Raw genomic sequence first — 22,637 nt, 5'->3', positions numbered from 1 at the left:
AGTTTGGGACCCAGCAAAGGGAGGTAGGAACATGTCTCCCCACTCCTACCTGACTCCAGAAAACTAAAAAGCCTGACTGCCCTTAAGGAAAATTGTCAAACATCTTCCTCAGTGCACAGAGGGATATTGAAGTTAATTAAATCCATTAGTAACTGTCACCACTAACTGAGGGTCTCCCCTACTCCCACTTTGTCCTCTAACACTTTTCCTACCTTTTCTTTTCCCCCCATGCTTTTATTTTTTATATTTAAATTTTATTTTAGATTTGGGGTACATGTGCATGTTTGTTACATGGGTGTATCGTGTACTGGTGGGGACTGGGCTTCTGGTATCCCTAATATGCAAATAGTGAACTATGCACCCAATACGTAATTTTCAACTCTCACCCCTCACCCACCACCCCGAATTTTAGAGTCCCCAATGTCTATTATTTCCATCCTTATGTCCATATGTACTCATTGTTTAGTTCCAACTTATAAGTGAGAATGTGTGGTATTTGATTTTCTGTTTCTGAGTTAGTTCACTTAGTATGATGGCCCACAGCTCCATCCATGTTGCTGCAAAGGACATGATTTCTTTTTTTTTTTAAATGGCTGCTTCTGCTATTAATGTAGCAGGGGCCTACAAGGCAGAGCAACTCACCCAGAAAGTACCAAGCAAGGAATCGCAGGGAAATCATTCGTTTTCGGGGCATATGGAACAGGTAGACAGTGTCAAGGACTTGGTCCTTGGGCACCTGGCAAGGATAAAAGAGGGGGAGACTTAAGGTAGGGGACCTATAATTCCCCATTCTCTAAAGGCACAATGTATACCCTGAGGGGCCCACTCTCACAAGAAGACTCTTAAAAGAGCCCTGCCAAACCATCAGGTTGATGACCCGGAAGTCCTTCTGCAGGCCATGACCCACAAACTTGACTCCAATGTCAATGAGAAAACGAAGCTTTAAGTAGGTAGACTTGAGAGTTGTTAGGTGCTTGGAGGAAATTTTGGCATCGAGGTCACCAGGCTTTATACCCGAGTATTGAGTCAAGTAATCCACCACCTAGGAATAGAGAAAAGGACAAGTCTTTTTCAGGAAGTGAGATGGAGTTTTCCCCTATCACTCTTCCCTGGGTTCTTGAGCACTGTACAAAAGCACCAGGGTGTGCCTCACTTGCATCTCCATATCCTAATACCTGCTCCTGGGTAGAGATGTAGTCATCAATGAAGGGGATACCCTCATTGGGTCCCTGGCCCCGAACACAGGTAATCCTGGCTACTGACATCTGGCTTGGTTTAATGGTGGACTTGGTACCATCACTGCGTAACTCTGCTTCCTCCTACATGAGAAGAGTTAATAAGGAAATCAGAGAAATGCTTACAACTCCTAATATCCTCAGAGTTCTCTTCCAATACCCCATCCCTTTGGTCTTGGTTACCTCATTAAGGGTGACAAACTCAGCATCCAGACCCACCAGGTCCCCAATCTGTGGCATCTCATTCAGCATCAGTGGAATAAAGGTAGTATGTGTTTTCCGCTGCTTCCGTGCCAGCGAGGCTTCAGCTAGCAAGACATTTGCCTCAATAGGGTTCTTGACTAGAAGGGAGAATGCAGAGAACACAGGGCTTGGATAGGGAAGTGACTAGGGGAAAGAAGCCCAGTGTGGCTGATCATAGACTCTGGGTCTTCACTGTGATCCCTCAATAATGAAAGCACGTGAGAAAAAAGATCATGTCTGATAAATGGGACAGGTAGACAGAGCAGGTCACATCACAAAATTATCAACAAACATGCTGAGAAAAAAACAGAAAAGACCACAGAGAAGAAAAATAAGATTTTCACTTGGACCTTAGTTTACAGAATCCAGAAAAAGGTTACAGAGAAACTGTGGTTTAAAGGTACCAAATAGGTACTTAATAAGGAGCTCATAGCTGGGCGTGGTGGCTAATGCCTGTAATCCCAGCACTTTGGGAGGCCGAGGCGGGCGGATCACCTGAGGTCAGGAGTTTGAGACCAGCCTGCCCAACATGGTGAAACCCCATCTCTACTAATTAGACCAAAAAAAAAAAAAAAAATTAGCCGGGTGTGGTGGCACATGCCTGTAATCCCAGCTACTTGGGAGGCTGCGGCAGGGGAATCGCTTGAACCCAGGAGGCAGAGGTCACAGTGAGCCGAGATCACACCATTGCACTCCAGCCTGGGCAACAAGAGCGAAACTCTGTCTCAAAAAAAAGAATAATTAGATGTAACGTCATAACCTAAGCCATTGTGATCAAACTTCCCCCTATCTCATTTCCACTCCACTCTCATGATTTACAACTGCTTTATTTTTATTTTTTTTTTTAAGACAGGGTCTCAGGCTGGGCACCGTGGCTCACGCCTGTAAACCCAACACTTTGGAAGGCCAAGGAGGGCGGATCACGAGGTCAGGAGTTCAAGACCAACCTGGCCAACATGGTGAAACCCTGTCTCTACTAAAAATACAAAAAATTAGCCAGACATGGTGGCAGGCGCCTGTAGTCTCAGCTACTCGGGAGGCTGAGGCAGGAAAATTGCTTGAACCCGGGAGGTGGAGGTCGCAGTGAGCCGAAATTGTGCCATTGCACTCCAGCCTGGGCGACAAGAGTGAAACTCTGTCAAAAAAAAAAAAAAAAAAATTGGTCTCATCCTGTTGCCCAGGCTGGAGTACACTGGTGCAATCATGGCTCATTCACTGCAGCCTTGACCTCCTGGGCTCAAGTGATCCTCCCCACTCAGCTTCTCCAATAGCTGGGACCACAAGTATATATGCCACCACCTCAGCTAAATTTTTTTTTTTTTTTTTTTTTTTTTGAGACAGGGTTTCACTCCTGTCACCCAGGCTGGAGTGCAGTGATGCAATCTCGACTCACTGAAACCTCCGACTCCCAGGCTGAAGCGATTCTCCTGCCTCAGCCTCCCAAGTAGCTGGGACAACAGGGTTAGGGTTAGGGTTAGGGGTTAGGGTTAGGGTTAGGGTTACTTTTTGTATTTTTTGTAGAGAAAGGGTTTCACCATGTTGCCCAGACTGGTTTCAAACTCTTGAGCTCAAGTGATCTGCCCACCTCAGCCTCCCAAAATGCTGGGATTACAGGCCATAAGCCACTGTGCCTGGCCTACACTAGGCTAATTAAAAAAAAAAAAAAAGAAAATTTTTTTTTAGGCTGGGTGTGGTTGCTCACGCCTGTAATCCCAGCACTTTGGGAGGCCGAGGTGGGCAGATCATGAGGTCAGGAGTTTGAGACCAGCCTGACCAACATGGTGAAACCCTGTCTACTAAAAATACAAAAAAATTAGCTGGGCGTGGTGGTGGGCGTCTGTAATCCCAGCTACTCAGGAGGCTGAGGCAGGAGAATCGCTTGAACCCAGGAGGCAGAGGTTGCAGTGTGCTGAGATTGTGCCATTGCATTCCAGCCTGGGTGACAGAGCAAGACTCCGTCTCAAAAAAAAAAAAAAAAATTTTTTTTCAAAGAGATGGGATCTTGCTATGTTGCTCAGGCTGGATTTCGCACTTCTAAATTTAAGGTCTGATAAGCAGGAATCTCTTTAGTATCTCCAGAAATATTAACACTGGTTACCAATCCTAAGTACTTGCAAGCAGTGTCCCAGATCTCATCCTGAAGCCCAATCTAAACTGTCCACACACTTGGGTCTACTATGTAGCACTTACTGTTCAGGTTGTATCTGGAATTGAGATTCCGTTTGACATAATAAAGGATTGCAGGTACTTTCCAATTCATGTCAAACTGCACAGCTTCATGCTATAGAAGAGAAAAAGCACTTGTGGCTAATGTATATCACCCTTTTCCTTTTCCCCACTTCAGACGGAGGCCAGGACTCAGGTGCTAGTTTTTTTTTTTTTCAGGTGCTATTTTTAAGTGCTAATGGTTTTTATTCCTGAGGATTCCTTCCTTCCTCCCTCCCTGTTGAATTTGCCTGGCATTCTATAGAGCCCTAAAGATAAGGATGCTAGGAAAAGGGGAAATGAAAGAAGAAACAGAACATGCTGCAACTAACCTTATCAATAGGTTCAATAAGAAAGTCATTGAACAGATACCACTGCTGGTGAGTAACGCCCTATGGAAATACAAAGAAAGCCTGTGGCGATACAATGTGATAGCTGGACCTCTCTGTCTCAGACTCAAGGACAGATCTGGGACTCACTGTGGCCATCCCAGGAGTGTTCCTGCCCTCTACAACCTCACTCACCTCCTTGCGCTGGTGGTAGGTCTCTCCAACTTTGATGTGAGCCACCAGGCTGCCCCCTGTGCGTGAGTCCAGGATGTGTACCACAGTAGCCATCAGGTCATACACATAGACACCATGCTCCTCCTCTGCCCTGGCTGGGCCCCACTGTGAGGGGGGTACCCAGGCTGCTAAGCTAAGTTTAAGGATGGGGAAGGAAGGGGAATGGGGACAGAGGGCAGGGAGTTGGGGGTATAGGGGATGGGGGACCAGGGTGGGTTATCTCCATCCTAGCCCATCTAGGACCCCAACACTGAACTGAGTGACTATGGAAAATCCCCTAACAGGTAAATACTAGGCCTTATTCTCTTCCTTTTCCCTCTGCTAAGTTTCACCTTCCCCTGCCCTCCTTTACCTTCTGCCCCACCTTCTCTCCCTTATTCCCTTTCCTCTTCCCAGTTTTTCAACAACCTGCATCTCATCCCCATCAGTCCAATTGCAAACATCCAGCCCTTTGTTCTTGGTCATCTTCATGCGAATGGAGAAAGGAAGCCAGACGTTCTTCAACTCCTCAATGGAGGGACACACCAGCACACCCTCTGGACTCCCTAGTTCCTTCCTATCAGGTCAGAAGAATTGGAAATTTGTTCTGAAAGAGATCTTGACAAGAGGAACCATTGGACAATTCAGTCCTTTGACAACTCCCAAGACAGCACCTACCAATCAGCCAAAGCAAATTCCTTGTTCTTGGCGATTTCCCCACCACGTTTCTTTACTGCCATCTTGAAGGCAACCTGAACGCAGAAGAAAAACATCCAGTTCTTCAGGAATGTAATCATATATGGAGGTCAGAAGGGGGATAAAATGAAAAATTATTCCGGAAGCCCTGTTTCTAGTCTGAGTCCTTACCTCAGCCTGGATTCTCCAGAAATCAGCCTCTTTTGAGCTGTTCACCTCACAATTGATGACAAGAATATCTGGCAGATGGCGGATGTTGCGGGTCTGAATCTGAGAGGAAGAAACAAACAAGGAATGGCAGGGAATGTACAGGAAAAGGAGTCTGGACAGGGACCTGGGTCTGCGTCCTCAAACTGGGATTCCTCACTCCACCAGCGATCCCTGGATGGCAGTGCTGACAGAGCCAGCCCCACATGGGATGGTGGCTGAATCTCCATGGCAGGACCAGGACTCTAGTCCAGTCCAACAGTCCACTCACCGTGGGCTGGTACTTTTCGCAGGTGTCACACCAGGCCTGTGTATTCTGGTCCAGGCAGATGCTTCGCTTCAGCACCTGAGCAAAGTCATAGTTCTTCCCAGTTTTATCTGAGGGAAAATTAGAGGCTTTACTCCTGGTTCTCCCCTCTACCCACAGTTAGTCCCCAATACCCGCTCCCTGATATTACAGGACATTTGGGGGAGCCTTCCCAACTGAGCTGAAGGGTACACCACTTTTGCTACCATCAGGGTAGGAGAGTGTGAAAAGCAGGGTGGATGAGGCTCGCACGGTCTCACTGCCACAGCGGCAGAGGCTGCAGTTCTCCATCTCACAGCTGAAGAGCTGCCCAATAACAGAGTCCCCCGATGAGCAAAAGCTGCTAAGAGTGGAGAGGATGATATATGCACATTGAGGAAGTTAGAAGACCTTTTAAATCACAGAGGGGCCTGTCATGATGGCTTTAACTATTTCTATCCTGATTTCATACCTGCCTCCAGCACCTCGATAAGCCTGTGGTACTTCCAGCTCCTGCATATCTTGATGCAGTTGAGTGAGAATGAAGCGATTCCACCTCTGAATGAGCCTGGCCAGATTGCCCTTGCCTGAGGCCTCATCTGAGTCAGCCAGGATCAGACCAAGGGCTGAAGCCTCAGGAATAGTACGGAATGCCCGAAGAAAATTATTGCCCTGGAAATGTGTTGGTGGAAAGGGGTTATTTTGTCTTTTGTGTCCACCTTCCTTCCCCTTCCATTTTAAGTGTCTAAGGTCTCCAAGTACTGACCTGGCAAGGGTCACCACGAGAGAGGTCCAACATGTGAAACAGGAAGCCCAGCTCACATGCCAGACAGAACTCCTTCTGGCAAAGGTGGTTTTGAATTAGACAGCGTACAGGCTCCAGGAAATAGAGCACCTGGAGGGAAAAGTGGAAGAACTGATGTAGGAAACTGGCCTGGGAGTGAGAAGAAATATGGAGGTTAAGTGAGCTGGTGGAAAATACACAGCAGGAGTCCACCAAAGCAGTGAGTCCACCAAATCAGTGGAGCTCAGAGGAGACTTGAAAGTTGTAGAGGCAAGAAAGAATTGTAGAGGAGACCATGGTAAAGAGAACATGGCTGAGGAGACCTGGAAAGATCAGAGTCGAGAGCCACAGGGAAGAAGAAAAGCAGTAGGCACGTTCAAGTTATAGGAATACCCAACCCTTACCTGGATCATGCAGTTACAGTAGGCATTGGGAATGTGGGGCTCTAATCCAGCAAACAAAGTCTTATTGTAGTGTTTGAAGTCAAAGTCCTCCAGCCCTAGCTTGGAATATTTGATGGTCACCTAAGGCAGAAATTGTCTGAGCAAGACAAGGATATTCTGAGTCCCCAAATCTTTCCAGTAGCCACAGCCGTTCCTAGAACCTTCCTGGGTCCAGGGTGGTAGTTGAAGGCCTCCTGACTGAGTCCTTCAATCCTTTCTCATATGACTTCCTTCCCAGGGTACCTTTCCCCACATCCCACGGGCCCTGATGTCCCCCAGCACCTTGCGGTATTTCTTAGAAACCATGTGGAGATGTGGTTCCTCTTCTCGTCCTACTGGTGACTCAGTGACCTGGCTGAAGCTGTCAAATTCACTCTCTGACTCCTTGAGTCTGTAAGGTATCTAGGGATTTTAGGAAGAGGTCACCTTGTTGGATGTCTTGTCATCTTTGGCTTCACACTCATTTATCCCAACACCGAAACAGCCACCAAGTCCTGAACCTTCTATATTTATAGCATTCTCAGCATCCACTGCTTCCTTTCTATTTCCACTGCCATCACTCAGCTTCAGCATAGATGGACAACTGTGATAGCGTCCACACTGGTCTCCCTATATTCACTCTGTCCAGCATACCACTACCAAATTAACCCTTGCAGAATGCTGCTTTCTATGTATTACTTCCTCTATTATACACTGGTGTTCAAAGCTTCACAATCTGGCCACTTCTAACTTTAATCGCTCACTACATTCCAATACCAACAGCTACTCCGGCCAGACTGGTATAGTCATATAGTCCCCCTCAGATATATGTTTTGCATTTATGCCTGTTGAGACCTTTACTAACACTCTTCTCTCATCTTGGATGTTCTCCTCTGTTACTATCTACTTAACTGATATCCCACCTTTCCAGCTTAATACCCAGCTCTTTCATTACACCTTCCTTGGTCACTTTAGCCCAGAATAACATTTTTCCTCCAAACAGCTCTGGCACTAAATGCTTATGACATTCTTTCAGCATTTAACAACAGAACATAATTTCTGATATGGCTATGTCTTCTCTTCACCAACCAAATACTAAATTTCCTAACAGCAAAGCCCCTAGCTTCTTTATCTTTGAATCCTCCCTAACACCTAGCATAGTTCCATCAATTTGGTTGGTTACCAACAGGATCTAAAAACAAAAGAAAGACTAGTAAAGGAAAAAGATAGGAGAAACTTCAGTGGGCCGGGTTGGGGGCTGACCCTCCACTCTGAACACACCTGATTGCGCAGCCTGGTGCGGGGATTGGGCGCATAGCCAATGAAGCCCACCTTCTTCATGGTGCGCAGAATCTCTGCATCCACGGGTGGTGCTCGCCTACAATTCAGTATAATTCTAGGACTTAAAGAGTTGTGGTGTACACCGGTCCACTACCCAATCCCCAAGGGTCCAGAGAAAAAGAAAATACTGAAGGTAGACAAAAATCAGGAAAGTAGTAGAATAATAACAGGACTAGCAGAGAATTCTGGTATCTTGGCCCTTTCCCTGTCCCTCCCGCCTTTTGGCCCAGAGGTAGGGTACAACCTGGGAGCTGGAGCAGAGTTGGCAGCAGGCCAATCAGAGAGAAGTGTGTCAGTGGTGAGTGGGACAGGGATGAGGGAAAGAGGCAGCAGGTCCTGGCTCCAGTCCAGAGGAGGCAGTGAGTCCACGAGGCACGGCAAAGCAAACTCAGTCTCACGGGAGTAGGGGTTGAAGGAAGGCTCCGGGGAATCAGTCCAGAGGTGCACACAGCCCTCAGAATCCCCAAAGGCCAGAGCCTGCTTGCTGGCTGACACATCAAATGTCATTAGCAGAGGACCCACAGGATTCACATGAAAGATATCTGCTGGGTTGGCCAGGCCTGTGGGTTCACAGAATTGGCACTGCCCTACAAAGGAGGAAAAAACCCACTGAGCCCTAGACAGTGAAAGGGAGCCATATTCTTATGCCCTTCCTATCCTCTTCCCCTGATTTCAGGACAAGATGGGCCCCAAATCCATGCCTAGAGACAGAATGCCACCTGATGCCTTCCATAAACCACAGATGGTTCGCTACTCAGCAAACAGCAATTCTACAGTTATTTTGCCTACTTTATCTTTACCTTTTTCCATGTTCCTCACATTCAAGAAAATAAAAGCTTTACTCTCTGGCCAAACCCAAGTAAAACCCTGGGACCCTGATGAAAGGTTACTTCTTTCCCCAACAAAGAGGTTTCAGGATGAGTACTCCTTCGGGTTCTAGCTCTCCTTCGCTCATCAATCCCTCCTACCCAATTCCATATGCCCTTCATACCTGACTGAGAGATGATAGCAAGACGAGAAGTATATGTAGGAATGAAGCGCAAGAAGGCAGGATCCACATGTACTTGAAGTGGTGTGATGGCACGCATCATGCGCAAATCATACACCTTGAGGAAACGGTCGCAGGCCAGGCCAGTGAGGCGGCTGGAGAAGCCACAGGCAGCTAACAGGTTGCCATGCACATCAAAGTCTGACAGACTTCCTGAGAAGGCATCAAACTCATGTTCCACCTTAAAAGTACGGAGGTCTCTCAGGGAAACCTAAAAAAAGAAAAAAAAATTTCAGTTATCTGCAAATTCTGTTATCAGGAAAAATACCTGCCACCTACCTAACCCAGTGGGGTCCCTACCAAAGGAACTAGGGCTTTAGGACAGGGAAACTTAAAGCACAGAAAAGGCAAACAGAGAAGCCCAGAGCCAGAAGGGGCGTCAGGGAGACTTCACTATCATAGAATACGTCAAGCTGCAAAATAATCTCATAGTAGAACATCACTGAATAGGAAGTGAATTCACTCCACTCATTCCTTATCTCCTATCCAACTACACCCCAGAGTTAAGGGAAAGCAGATCCCAATCAGGTATCTAGTGAAACAGGGCCCTGCAGTGGGAGGAGAAATGGTACTTGGCCACCTTGCCAGACGTGTGGCCGCAGAAGAAGAAGCGATTTGTCTGTCTCATGATGGTGACTCCAGGTGTCTCTACTGCATACTGGAGAGGGAAGCAGGAAAAACCAGTGAGAATGATTTTTCCCACAGACCAAGGGAACAGAAAAGTCACACCCACATCTCAGGCACATTACCAGCCCAAGGATACCCTGCCCCCGCAACAACCTCAGACCCCACATAGGTCTTTCTTGCCCCAGGCTTGTACCTTCTGAGTCTCTTGGACAGTGTTAAGATCAATCTCTAGTATGTGATTCTGCAACCCACCAATGAGTAGAGTGCTGCTGTCAGTCAGTAGGAGACTGTGCATATCCTCATTCTCATCTAGCCTGGTGGGGAGAGGAAAGGCTAAGGGGCCCAGGCCTTAGAAGCTGCCAGTCCCCTAGCCTTCCCACCCTATGAGGCATCCTCGTTCCCAGTCCAGAGCTGAGAAGCCACTTACAGGTAATCAAATATAATGAGGCCCCCACGGGCCATATACTTGAGGTTGTTCTTGGTGAGAAAAAGGATACCATTCTCCAGGCTCTGGATCTGCCGAATATCATCACTGCCATTGACTTGAAAGGATGAGTAGCGCTCCAAGGCTGGGCCAAAAAATGAAGTGGCATGGCCCTATAGAGGACAAAAACAAGAGACACTTAGAGTGGAGGGGCAAGGGCCATCCTATGGCCAGGTCAGGGACTGAACATGGCTCAGCTTTGATCCTTTCTTGCTTGGCCTTTGTTTTTTTTTTTTTTTTTTTTTTTTGAGACGGAGTCTCGCTCTTTCACCCAGGCTGGAGTGCAGTGGCGCGATCTCGGCTCACTGCAGGCTCCACCCCCCGGGGTTCACACCATTCTCCTGCCTCAGCCTCCCGCATAGCTGGGACTACAGGCGCCTGCCACCTCGCCCGGCTAATTTTTTGTATTTTTAGTAGAGACGGGGTTTCACCGTGTTAGCCAGGATGGTCTCGATCTCCTGACCTCGTGATCCGCCCACCTCGGCCTCCCAAAGTGCTGGGATTACAGGCGTGAGCCACCGCGCCCGGCCTGCGTGAGCCACCGCGCCCGGCCTGGCCTTTGTGACTAGCAGCAACTGAGGCAAAAGGCTAGGAACCAGTGAATCTTAGTGATAAAGACACTGATAATACTGTCTTATGTTTGTTTAATGTGTTACACAGCATTTTTGTAAACTCTACCTCATTTTATCCTCACAATGACCCTGCTGAATAGATAATGGCTCACTTGGTTAGAACAGTATATAGAAGGTCAGGGACATGGTCCAATTCTCTACTGGCCAGCTGGCTTTCTTATGTTTCACATCTGGGAGGATGTGCATAAGGTTATATGCAAATACTATATCATTTTCTATAAGGGATTTAGGCATCCTTGAATTTTGGTATCTGGTATCTTTAGATCTTGGAACCAATCCCACATGGATACCAAGAATATGATGGTAACTACTAAACCTCTTTAAATATCCCATCATAACCTCAAACTCATGACATCCTAAATTAAATTCACCATTTTTATTTCTATTTTTCTTACTGTATTTTCTATGGTACCAAGATCTACCTAGTTGACCAAGCCATATATCTGACAGTCAAGTCCTATTTATTTTTTTCCTAACCACTAGATAACCAAGGATTTTTAAAAATTTTTATTTATGTATTTATTTTTTGAGATGGAGTTTCACTCTTGTTGCCCAGGCTGGAGTGCAATGGCATGATCTCAGCTCACTGCAACCTCTACCTTCCAGGTTCGAGCAATTCTCCTGCCTCAGCCTCCCAAGTAGCCAGGATTACAGGCATGCATCACCACACCTAGCTAATTTTTTTTTTTTTTTTTTTTTTTTTTTTGAGACGGAGTTTCACTCTTGTTGCCCAGGCTGGAGTGCAATGGCACGATCTCGGCTCACCGCGACCTCCACCTCCTAGGTTCAAGCGATTCTCCTGCCTCAGCCTCCCTAGTAGCTGGGATTATAAGCATGTGCCACCACGCCTGGCTAATTTTGTATTTTTAGTAGAGACGGTGTTTCTCCATGTTGGTCAGGCTGGTCTTGAACTCCCGGCCTCAGGTGATCCACCCGCCTCGGCCTCCCGAAGTGCTGGGATTACAGGCGTGAGCCACCGCGCCCGGCAACACCTAGCTAATTTTTTGTATTTTTAGTAGAAAGGGGGTTTCACCATGTTGGCCAGGCTAGTTTCGAACTCGGGACCTCAGGTGATCCACCTGTCTTGGCCTCCCAAAATACTGGGATTACAGGCATGAGTCACCGCACCCGGCCTATTTTGCTTCCTAAATATTTCTCAAATCTGAGGCTGGGCGCTGTGGCTTACGCTGTAATCCCAGCACTTTGGGATGCCGAGGTAGGTGGATCACTTGAGGCCAGGAGTTTGACACCAGCCTGGCCAACATGGTGAAACCCCATCTCTACCAAAAACACAAAAATTAGCTGGGCATGGCGGCACACACCTGTAGTCCCAGCTACTCAGGAGGCTGAGGCAGGAGGATTACTCTAACCTGGGAGGCAGAGGTTGCAGTGAGCTGAGATGGCACCACTTCACTCCAACCTGGGCAACAGAGTGAGATTCCATCTAGAAAAAAAAAAAGGCCTTCAGTGGCCTGAAGGTTCAAGTCCAAGGTCCAAGCTCTTTTAACATAGTATATGAAGGTCTCTAGAATGTTCCTTCCCCAGATATCTGCATGGCTCCTTCCCTCCCTTCTAGAGGGCCTAGAATAGTAAAGGAGAGGCACAAGGATAAGTTAGAGGCATGGAGCTCTGCCTCTTTGTTCACCTTTTTGGTGCTGCATCCAAGTCTCTATTCAAATGTTACTTTATCAGAACTCCTGACCAACTATCTAAAGTAGCAACATTGTTTCTAAAAGAGCCATTAGGAAAAAAGATTAAAATTAAAACAAAACACTACAAAACCAAACAAAATAGCAACATTTCCCACCCTTCATTACCTCAACCCCCTTACTCAACTGTATTTTTCTTTTACTAGAGATGGGGTCTTGCTATGTTGCCCAGGCTGGTCTTGAACTCTTAGGCTCAAGCAACCATCCCACCTTGGCTTATCAAAGTGCCAGGATTACAGGTGCCACTGTGCCTGGCGTCACTGTATTTTTTTTTTCTTTTTTTTGAGATGGAGTCTTGCTCTGTCACCCAGGCAGGAGTGCAGTGGTGTGATCTCAGCTCACTGCAACCTCTGCCTCCCAGGTTCAAGCAATTCTCCTGGCTCAGCCTCCCAAGTAGCTGGGATTATAGGCGCCCGCCACCATACCCAGCTAATTTTTATATTTTCAGTAGAGACGGGGTTTCACCATGTTGGCCAGGTTGGTCCTGAACTCCTGACCTCAGGTGATCCGCCTGCTTCGGCCTCCCAAAGTGCTGAGATTACAGGTGTGAGTCACCATGCCCAGCCAGTATTTTTCTTAACAGTACTAATCAACACCTGATGTATTGTAATGTTTTTCTGTTTACTGCTTATTCCAAACCTAGACCTTAGAGCAAGGTCTGACACCTAGTATGTGGCTCAAAAAAACACTGGTTGAATGAATAAATGTCTACCTCTTCCAGTCTGGTAAATCCTAATTGCTTGTAGTTCCTGAATTTTGTACTCAACAAGCTTTGTAGTATCTTGGGAATCTTTGTTTATCCTATGCTAAGACAACCTTTTCCCATCTTTTTCACCTGATTTCTACTCATCTTGCAAGGCTCAGTTCAAGGGTTACTTCCTACTCGATGCCCTTTCTGACTATTCTCCATCCTGTCCAGCATCCAGTAAAGATTTTCACACTGGCGCTTAGTACCATGAAATTATCTGTTTTTGTATATGTTTTTTACCTCACTGTCCTGTAAACTCCTTGAGAGCAAGGATTATGTTTTATTTAGCTTTATTCACAGTGCCTAGCATAGCAGTAGACACTGCCTATTAAACTGAATGAATCACACACAAAAATTCATCCCTTCTAATAGAAAAACAATTCATGACCTAAGAAGTCAATCAGTAAATGAAGGACAGCGTATTTCTTTCTTTTTTTTTTTTTTTTTTTTTGAGACGGAGTCTCGCTCTGTCACCCAGGCTGGAGTGCAGTGGCGCGATCTCAGCTCACTGCAACCTCTGCCTCCCAGGTTCAGGCGATTCTCCTGCCTCAGCCTCCCGAGTAGCTGGTACTACAGGCGCCTGCCACCATGCCCGGCTAATTTTTTGTATTTTTAGTAGAGACAGGGTTTCACCATGTTAGCCAGGATGGTCTCGATCTCCTGACCTCATGATCCTCCTGCCTCGGCCTCCCAAAGTGCTGGGATTACAAGTGTAAGCCACTGCGCCCGCCAGGACAGCACATTATGTCTTACAAAGTCTTTGGGCACCATAGCATATCGGTAACATGGATACAGATTTTAAAAAATTAAGATTGGGCCGGGCGCGGTGGCTCAAGCCTGTAATCCCAGTACTTTGGGAGGCCGAGGCGGGCGGATCACGAGGTCAGGAGATCGAGACCACGGTGAAACCCCGTCTCTACTAAAAATACAAAAAAATTAGCCGGGCGCAGTGGCGGGCGCCTGTAGTCCCAGCTACTCAGGAGGCTGAGGCAGGAGAATGGCGTGAACCTGGGAGGCGGAGCTTGCAGTGAGCCGAGATCGCGCCACTGCACTCCAGCCTGGGCGACAGAGCGAGACTCTGTCTCAAAAAAAAAAAAAAAAAAAAAAAAAATTAAGATTGATAACTGCTCTGAGAGAGATTAAAATCAGCCAGAGAAGACAAAATGATTCAATGTAAGATATGCAGAATCATTCATTAAATATTCTATAATAATAAAAATTGAAAACAGAGGTGGGGCAATAGCAATTCAGATTAGATTTGGATGGCTACAAACTAAGTGATGGGTACAACTATCAAGATAAAACACTGGATGGGCAACTGTGACAAAAGTGGGATGCTGGCCAGGCGCCGTGGCTCACACCTGTAACCCCAGCACTTTGGCAGCCCTATGCAGGAGGACCATTTGAGCTCAGGAGTTTGAGACAAGCCTGGGCAACATAGTAAGAGTAAAAAATTTTTTTAAACATTAGCTGGTCTTGGTTGCGCACGCCTGCAGTCCCAGCTACTTGAGAGGCTAAAGTGGGAGGATTGTGTGAGCCCAGGAGGTTGAGGCTGCAGTGAGCCATGATCACATTATGCCATTGCACTCTAGCCTAGGCGACAGAGCAAGACCCTGTCTCAAAAAAAAAAAAAAAAAAAAGTGGGATGCCTCCTGAGAAAGAATGTCATTTATTCCTAGATCCTAGATTCTCCCTTTATCCCTCCAACCAGACCCAGCTGTCTCATCACTACAACTCCTCGGTACTGGCTATCTGCAAAGCGGCTTCCTTGGGTTAAGACCAGATAAAGACCTTCAACATCTTTCAACCCTCACAAAGGGGTATAGTTCTTACCCCATGGCTCCCCACCCACAGCATCTCCTCGTGCAAGTCAAAGTGGGAGACGGAAACAGGTACACCCACTTCAGCCACCACGCTGTGCAATTCAGAGTAGACACCTTCCATTATGTGCACTGATTCCTGGACGGGAAGAGCCTCCAAGGCCACTCCCTCTGGGTCCAGCTCCACATTCTGTAGCAGACTTGGGTTCAGGTGGGCATCCAGGACAGGGTCCAGGGCAGAATGCATGGCTGGGGCATACTCTGCCAGTCCAGGGTCCAGACCCTCAAAGTTCATGATGACGATGGTAGCTTACACCTGTGTCACACCCTCCCTTACCACAGTCCCTTTAGATGCCTGACCCAACCTTCAGCAAGACAGCACCGATGGGCCTAGAATGGACATCCTGGCCTGTAAGGGGAAAGAGGTAGCTGAGTCAAGGGTAGGCCCAGGTACTAGTACTTAGGGTCTTCTAGGTTATGGGGGCAGGAGGGAGATGAGGCAGGCATGAGGGATGAGACTGCCAGCCAAAGGATGAAGCAGGCGGGGGAGGGATGGACAGTGGGGGTGCAGGTGGTAGAACTGTTGTCCCTATCTGTCCTCTGCTAGGCCCTCTGTACTCTCCACCACCCCATTATCTAACCTAATCCTTGACTTCCCTTTCTTCTCACTTCGTACTGCTCACTTGCCTGGTTCAGCCCTGAATCATCAGGTGAAGGGAGCGAGAATTGCGGGGGCTGGAGTTAGGTAGAGGGATCTAAGGTGCTTTCTCCCAGAATTGGGGGTGAGGACGGGTGGGTTGGACGGTGGGAATAACGAGAAGTCAATTTCCCAGGATCCTCTCCAACAGCTACCCAGGATTCTCTAGAGGAAAACAATAACGGCCAGTTACCCACAATTGGGGCGGGGGCAGGGGAAGGTGACGGAAACGGCTAGTTACCCAGAATTCTCTGGGGGAACCAGAGAAATCGGTTACCTAGAATTCTCCCGCGGCGGCGGTGAGGAGGGGGATAGGGCAAGGGTCAGATGTGTTCCTGGGATGCTTACGGGGAATGGGTCATTACCAAGATTTCTCCATGGCGGATATTTTGGAGCGCGTGGAATTAGAGCGAGTAGGGGGAGCGCAAGCGCTGTCAGCTCCGCGGGAAATTCCAGTTTCCTCAGTTCTCCCCCACGCCTATGGCTCAACCTAACCATTACGGCGCCAAGGACCCGGCTCCCAGGCGCGCCTTCCAATCAAGAAGGGCTCGGGGCATATTTAAGCCAATCAGAAGGGCTCCGGGCGCATCTAAGCCAATCAGAAGGAGCCAGGTACGGCGACTCCAGGAGACAGCGTGTGACGCACGCGCCGGAAAAAGAGGTTACGGGGCGCCAGTGGGACAAACGCAGCCAGACGCCGGACTTGTTGGATGGCATTAAAAAGTAACTCTTTTTAGTCTTCTTGAACAAAATTACGTCTAGATTTGAAAACCAAACTTTTATGCTTTCTATAACTTTAGGAACTCTAAAATAAGGGACACCCAAGGCAAAGCACTAGGAGTCGCTGTTGGGTATTCCCAGCGGGGCTTAGTCTACCTCCTCTTCTTGCGATGCTCTAGTGAGCCTCTCCGCCACCTCTGACCCTGTTGCCCCCTAAACTTGCTGGCATTTCCTATTGTTTCTAGATATGGGAGAGAAAAAAAAGGAAGCGGGAGCCGGACTACTGACATAGTCCAAGTGGCTGCATCTTCTACAGGCATCCATCTGAAACTCCCATCCGTGATTGTTCCCTCCCCAGAGACCCCGGTAACATTCCCGGGTAACAGGATGCCCCTGGTTATCAAATTCCCCTAGCTCTTGAGGCTGGCTGGACGTTATCCCTCACAGGGGGATGAGCATGACAAATTGAGACTTTTGTTATTCTGAAGGATTCGTGGGTCCTGTGAACTCTAATTGCTTTGAAATGGGTCTAGGTTGTGAGATGTCTCAGAGCACTTCAGTTCAGCTGTTATTACTGTTTCTAAAGGTCACATAAAGGGACTCTGATGGGAGACATTCCTCATGGAGGATTCAATTCTATAACATTTCTCTCTCAATAAAGGCTGGTAAATAGACCTTCATTAAAGGAACCAAGAATTTAAATTTCTAGGACTCAGAGGGGTGGGGTCCTATACCCAGTCAGAGGTCCTAGAGCCTAGACCAAGAGAATAACACAGATGGTCTCTCAAACTGATTTGATCTGACTTCGCAGGTCATTACATATAGAATCTCCGAAAAAGGTGGATGCTGAGAGACATAGACGGTTCCTACACTTTAAGAAATTTCCATCTTTAGGTCTCAAATTGAGAAAGACTTAACAGACCCTTGAGAGTTACAGATCCTAATAACCTGGGCTAAATAATCCATGTCCGCCGGGCGCAGTGGCGCACGCCTGTAATCCCAGCACTTTGGGAGACCGAGGGGGGGCAGATCACTTGAGGTCGGGAGTTCGAGACCAGCCTCACCAACATGGAGAAACCCCGTCTCTACTAAAAATACTAAATTAGCTGGGCCTGGTGACGGGAGCCTGTAATCCCAGCTACTTGGGAGGCTGAGGCAGGAGAATCGTTTGAACCCAGGAGGCGGAGGTTGCAGTGAGCCGAGATGGCACCATTGCACTCCAGCCTGGTCAGTGAAAGCGAAACTCCGTCTCAAAAAAAAAAAAAAAAAAAAGAAAAAAAAAGAAAAAGGATACTGTGAGGAGACACAAGAGCATCCATGACATAGATTATTTAGCTCAGTTGTAATTACTGTTTCTAATACAGTAATATTAGATCGTGATTTGCCCGCCTCAGCCTCCCAAAGTTCTGGGATTACAGGTGTAAGCCACCGCGCCCAGCCTTTTTTTTTTTTTTTTTTTGAGACAGGATCTCACTCTGTTGCCCATGCTTAAGTGCATTGGCCCTCTCACTCACTGTAGCCTCAACCTCCTGGGCTCAAGCGATCCTCCCACTTCAGCCTCCCAACTAGCCGTAACTACAGGCACTGGCCATCAAACCCAGATAATTTTTTTTTTTTTTTTCCTGTAGAGGTGGGGTTTTGCCACGTTGCCCAGGCTGGTCTCGAACTCTTAAGCTCAAGCGATCCTCCTGCCTCGGCCCCCCAAAGTTCTGGGATTAGAGGCATGAGCCACCACACCTGGCGTACAGTATCCAATGTAATGCAGTGATTAAAAATTCAGGATCCAGGCCGGGATGGTGGCTTGTGCCTGTAGTCCCAGGGGTGGAGGTTGCAGTGAACGGAAATGGTGCCACTGCATTCCAGCCTGGGTGACAGAGTGAGACCCTGTCTCAACAAAACCCCCCAAAACCCAAGAACAAAAAAGAATGCAGGATCTGATGCTAGATTATCTGCATTAGAATTCTAGCCACTTAAGCCACCACCAGGCGTGGTGGCTCATGCCTGTAATCCCAGCACTTTTGGAGGCCGCAGGCAGGTGGATCACCTGAGGTTGGGAGTTCAAGACCAGCCTGACCAACATGGAGAAACCCCGTCTCTACTAAAAATACAAAATTAGCCACCAGGCATGGTGGTGCATGCCTGTAATCCCAGCTACTTGGGAGGCTGAGGCAGGAGAATCGCTTGAGCCCGGGAGGCGGAGGTTGCAGTGAGCTGAGATGGCACCATTGCACTCCAGCCTGGGCAACAAGAGCGAAACTCCATCTCAAAAAAAAAAGGAATTCTAGCCACTTAGAAGCTCTGTGATCTTGGGCAAATTGCTTATCTTTGCACCTCGGCCTCCTCATCTGTAATATAGGGTAATAACATCTACCTTAAAGGGTTGTTGCGAAAATTTAATAGTTTAGTACATGTAAAGTGCTTAGACAAAGTATTTGGCATTAAGCGAGAGTTGGATATATATTAGCCATCATTATTAACCACCTGGGGGAACTTCAACTGATTTAGAGTCTAGGCATACAACTGGAAAGACCTGCCTAGGAGTGTCTTGTGAATGCGATTTGCATAACGGTCTAGGCCCAGCTGACGTCAAGGGCTCCTTATAGCTCCAGGTCAGTTGTAGCCCTGGATGTAGTTCCTGCCATGCAACAGTCCCACAATCTCCCCACCAACCCTGCTTCCTACCCAACTCCTGCATCACCAGGAAGTGAAACAGAGGCAGAGCCCTGTGCCTCCAACTCACCCTTGTCCCTCTCATCCCATCCCCCAGGCTCTACTTCCTCCTTTTCATCTTTCTTTCATCTCTTATCTTTTAGGGCTCCCAGAATGGGGACCAGAGATGGGAAGAGCATAGGAGACGTTGTACACAAGTAAGGTGAACTCCCTATCCTGCCCCCTCCCCTTTCCTTATTCCATTTGTGTCCACCTTATTAGGGAGAAAGGCAAATCAGTTCTCACCCAAACTCAGATAATTCTCTGATGCCGGAAATGTTTAAAGGGTAGATTTCTTTTTTTTTTTTTTAAGACAGAATCTTGCTCTGTCACCCAGGCTGGAGTGCAGTGGCGCGATCTCGGCTCACTGCAACCTCAGCCTCCCGGCTTCAAGCGATTCTCCTGCCTCAGCCTCCCTAGTAGCTGGGACTACAGGCGCCCGCCACCGCGCCGGCTCATTTTTGTATTTTTAATAGAGACAGGGTTTCACCATGATGGCCAGGCTGGTCTCGAACTCCTGACCTCATGATCCACCTGCCTTGGCCTCCCAAAGTACTGGGATTACAGGCGTGAGCCACCGTACCCGGCCCTTGGTAGATTTTACTTAGACTCGTAATATTTTTTTTTCTTCTCTCAGCTCATACCTACAGAATCATAATATTTGAACCAGAAGTGTCATTGGGCAGTTTTGAATAGTTCTAAGGGAAGGGAGACCTCCATTCAGGACAAGTTTCTCAGAAGGAAAGGGTCAACCTCTTGGGGGAGGCTTTGGGAGCCAGCTGTGTGGTCACTGATGGCCTCATTCTGACGTCTTCGAAATTGTTCTGGGACCCTCCACTGGGGTCGGGGCAGTCCCGGCTTTGGACCACCTTCCACTCCCACGCCCAACCTCACACTCTTAGCTGTTTCACTCGATGTTGCATCATGGAGGGTGATGAAATCGGTGTCAGTGGATTTTACCCATGGATGCAACAAGCTGAAGGAACAGCCAGAGTCATTGACACTGCACCTTCTACTACCCAGAACTCCTGGGCTTCCTAGCCATGGGGTCCAAAGCCGGGACTGCCCCGACCCCAGTGGAGGATCCCAGAACAATTTGGATGATGTCAGAATGAGGCCATGGGGCTAGGTGCTGGAATGTCTAAGTTGAACTTCCAGGCCTTATTTGCACTAGTCCTGAAAAAAACATCATCCAACTCTTATAGAGCCTATGAAATCTTGGGCCACTAGAGTTGAAGAATCAGGTGGTTCTTAGTCAGTAACTCTCTTCCCACAAGAGCCTTTCTAACCTCCACTGTGAGGCCTGAAATGGGGAGCAATAAGACCTCATATGGGCTTCCCAGTTCTCCAAGTTCCTTCATGTCCATTCTCTCCCATGAAACCAGGACCATCCAGTTGAAATAATGCTGTTTCCAACTGAGAAAAAGAAGCTTGTTTATATTCTTAATAGGGGGCATCAGGTAGGAATCAAACTTCATTGCAAACAGCTCACCATCCTATTGGGAGATGAATGAATGTTTCTCTGTTTTGCTTTTTCCTCAAGCAGGAGGAAGTGAGGAAATTAGGTTTAGGGTGGGGTAGGGGTATAGCTTTGAGAGGCAAAAAGATCAGGGAAAGATCAAACAGGACGGAACTTGAGACCAGTTTAATTTAAATATTTGTTCTCCCTTCCCCCTCCCACCCCATCCCCGCTGTGCCCCCCATCCCCCCAGCCTTCTACAGCTATTTCGATTCCTGGAGAGCATTACACATGTGTCCCATCCCAGGCCTCTAGCCACAGCAACCACACTACTCATTTCCCCTGGAACTGAGGCTGCATACCTGGGCTCCCCACAGAGGGGGATGATGCAGGGAGGGGAATCCCACCTGCTGTGAGTCACCTGCTGGTATAAAGGGCGGGCCTTACAATGCAGGGACCTTAAAAGACTCAGAGACAAAGGGAGAAAAACAACAGGAAGCAGCTTACAAACTCGGTGAACAACTGAGGGAACCAAACCAGAGACGCACTGAACAGACAGAATCAGGCTCAAAGCAAGTGGAAGTGGGCAGAGATTCCACAAGGACTGGTGCAAGGCGCAGAGCCAGCCAGATTTCAGAAGAAGGCAAAAAGATGCTGGGGAGCACAGCTGTAATGCTGCTGTTGCTGCTGCCCTGGACAGCTCAGGGCAGGGCTGTGCCTGGGGGCAGCAGCCCTGCCTGGGCTCAGTGCCAGCAGCTTTCACAGAAGCTCTGCACACTGGCCTGGAGTGCACATCCACTAGTGGGACACATGGTGAGTGGCAGCCCCTGGAGCCTAACAGGAGTCTCTCCAAGCTCTCCAAGGCCGTGGCAGAAGACTGTGGCCTTGGGTGGAGGCTGGAGGGTTGAAGGCCATCAGGGACTAAGAGAGGACAAGAGAGTAGGGTTTCTGGGAGAGTCATGGGCCTGAGGGTCCAGGTTGGCTTCAGAAGTACTTATCTTACTTCTTCATTCCTTCCACCTCTTCCTCCATTCCAGGATCTAAGAGAAGAGGGAGATGAAGAGACTACAAATGATGTTCCCCATATCCAGTGTGGAGATGGCTGTGACCCCCAAGGACTCAGGGACAACAGTCAGGTACCACTGGGATGTGGCTGGGCGATGAAGGAGAGGGGACTGAGAACATGGCTGGGTACCATGGTAAACCAGAAGTTGTGTCTGAAAATATTAAGAAACTGGGTGAGTCTTCAGTGAATGGAATAGGAAGAGGGTGTCCTCTTTCATTGCTTTCTTCTCTCCCTAGTTCTGCTTGCAAAGGATCCACCAGGGTCTGATTTTTTACGAGAAGCTGCTAGGATCGGATATTTTCACAGGGGAGCCTTCTCTGCTCCCTGATAGCCCTGTGGGTCAGCTTCATGCCTCCCTACTGGGCCTCAGCCAACTCCTGCAGGTATGAAGTAGGGGCCTCGAGGATGGGGGCTTGCAGGTGTCAGAGACAGAGGGTTGGGGGTTAAGGGTTTAGAGTCTTCTCTGACTGTGTCCTATGTCCTTTCAGCCTGAGGGTCACCATTGGGAGACTCAGCAGATTCCAAGCCTCAGTCCCAGCCAGCCATGGCAGCGCCTCCTTCTCCGCTTCAAAATCCTTCGCAGCCTCCAGGCCTTTGTGGCTGTAGCTGCCCGGGTCTTTGCCCATGGAGCAGCAACCCTGAGTCCCTAAAGCCAGCAGCTCAAGGATGGCACTCAGATCTCCATGGCCCAGCAAGGCCAAGATAAATCTACCACCCCAGGCACCTGTGAGCCAACAGGTTAATTAGTCCATTAATTTTAGTGGGACCTGCATACGTTGAAAATTACCAATACTGACTGACATGTGATGCTGACCTATGATAAGGTTGAGTATTTATTAGATGGGAAGGGAAATTTGGGGATTATTTATCCTCCTGGGGACAGTTTGGGAGGATTATTTATTATATTTATATTGAATTATGTACTTTTTTCAATAAAGACTTATTTTTGTGGCTAAA

The 22,637-nt window shown here is 48.0% G+C and overlaps 2 protein-coding genes across 30 annotated transcripts in view; one reads left to right on the top strand and one right to left on the bottom strand.

The window, feature by feature from the left end:
• The window catches only part of PAN2 (poly(A) specific ribonuclease subunit PAN2), a 17,760-nt gene extending 1,519 nt beyond the window's left edge, over positions 1–16,241 (bottom strand). For 2 of the 24 annotated variants that reach the window (XM_055246796.2, XM_063621350.1), the window contains exons 1-25: positions 16,092–16,221; positions 15,717–15,891; positions 15,043–15,438; positions 10,064–10,233; positions 9,830–9,950; positions 9,590–9,667; positions 8,953–9,220; positions 8,206–8,548; positions 7,902–7,998; positions 6,924–7,043; positions 6,603–6,722; positions 6,181–6,309; positions 5,887–6,086; positions 5,633–5,778; positions 5,400–5,506; positions 5,093–5,191; positions 4,904–4,977; positions 4,655–4,802; positions 4,208–4,351; positions 4,016–4,075; positions 3,669–3,759; positions 1,419–1,576; positions 1,176–1,319; positions 833–1,042; positions 643–736 (exon numbers count right to left, since the gene is read on the bottom strand). In XM_055246796.2, coding sequence (XP_055102771.2) covers positions 643–736; positions 833–1,042; positions 1,176–1,319; positions 1,419–1,576; positions 3,669–3,759; positions 4,016–4,075; positions 4,208–4,351; positions 4,655–4,802; positions 4,904–4,977; positions 5,093–5,191; positions 5,400–5,506; positions 5,633–5,778; positions 5,887–6,086; positions 6,181–6,309; positions 6,603–6,722; positions 6,924–7,043; positions 7,902–7,998; positions 8,206–8,548; positions 8,953–9,220; positions 9,590–9,667; positions 9,830–9,950; positions 10,064–10,233; positions 15,043–15,324 — 3,403 coding nt within the window. In that variant the 5' untranslated portion in view covers positions 15,325–15,438; positions 15,717–15,891; positions 16,092–16,221. Of the gene's footprint in view, positions 1–642; positions 737–832; positions 1,043–1,175; positions 1,320–1,418; positions 1,577–3,668; positions 3,760–4,015; positions 4,076–4,207; positions 4,352–4,654; positions 4,803–4,903; positions 4,978–5,092; positions 5,192–5,399; positions 5,507–5,629; positions 5,779–5,886; positions 6,087–6,180; positions 6,310–6,602; positions 6,723–6,923; positions 7,044–7,901; positions 7,999–8,205; positions 8,549–8,952; positions 9,221–9,589; positions 9,668–9,829; positions 9,951–10,063; positions 10,234–15,042; positions 15,439–15,716; positions 15,892–16,091 lie in introns of all 24 variants that reach the window. The other 22 variants (XM_063621349.1, XM_063621353.1, XM_055246800.2 and 19 more) reach the window with 19 other exon arrangements.
• On the top strand, positions 16,207–22,637 carry IL23A (interleukin 23 subunit alpha). 6 transcript variants are annotated; one of them, XM_055246850.2, is made up of 6 exons: positions 16,207–16,338; positions 19,260–19,313; positions 20,541–20,615; positions 21,652–21,750; positions 21,917–22,063; positions 22,169–22,637. In XM_055246850.2, the coding sequence occupies exons 1-6, from the start codon at positions 16,207–16,209 to the stop codon at positions 22,328–22,330; spliced, it is 669 nt and encodes a 222-aa protein (XP_055102825.1). In that variant the 3' UTR covers positions 22,331–22,637. The 6 variants fall into 6 exon arrangements, with proteins under 6 accessions (XP_055102825.1, XP_055102826.1, XP_055102831.1 ...); XM_055246856.2 differs by having other exon boundaries at positions 16,320–16,449; XM_055246858.2 differs by having other exon boundaries at positions 16,320–16,449; positions 19,260–19,318.

Source organism: Symphalangus syndactylus, chromosome 17, assembly GCF_028878055.3.
Source record: "Symphalangus syndactylus isolate Jambi chromosome 17, NHGRI_mSymSyn1-v2.1_pri, whole genome shotgun sequence".
Lineage (NCBI taxonomy): Eukaryota > Metazoa > Chordata > Mammalia > Primates > Hylobatidae > Symphalangus > Symphalangus syndactylus.
This window is presented reverse-complemented; position numbering and strand designations above follow the sequence as displayed.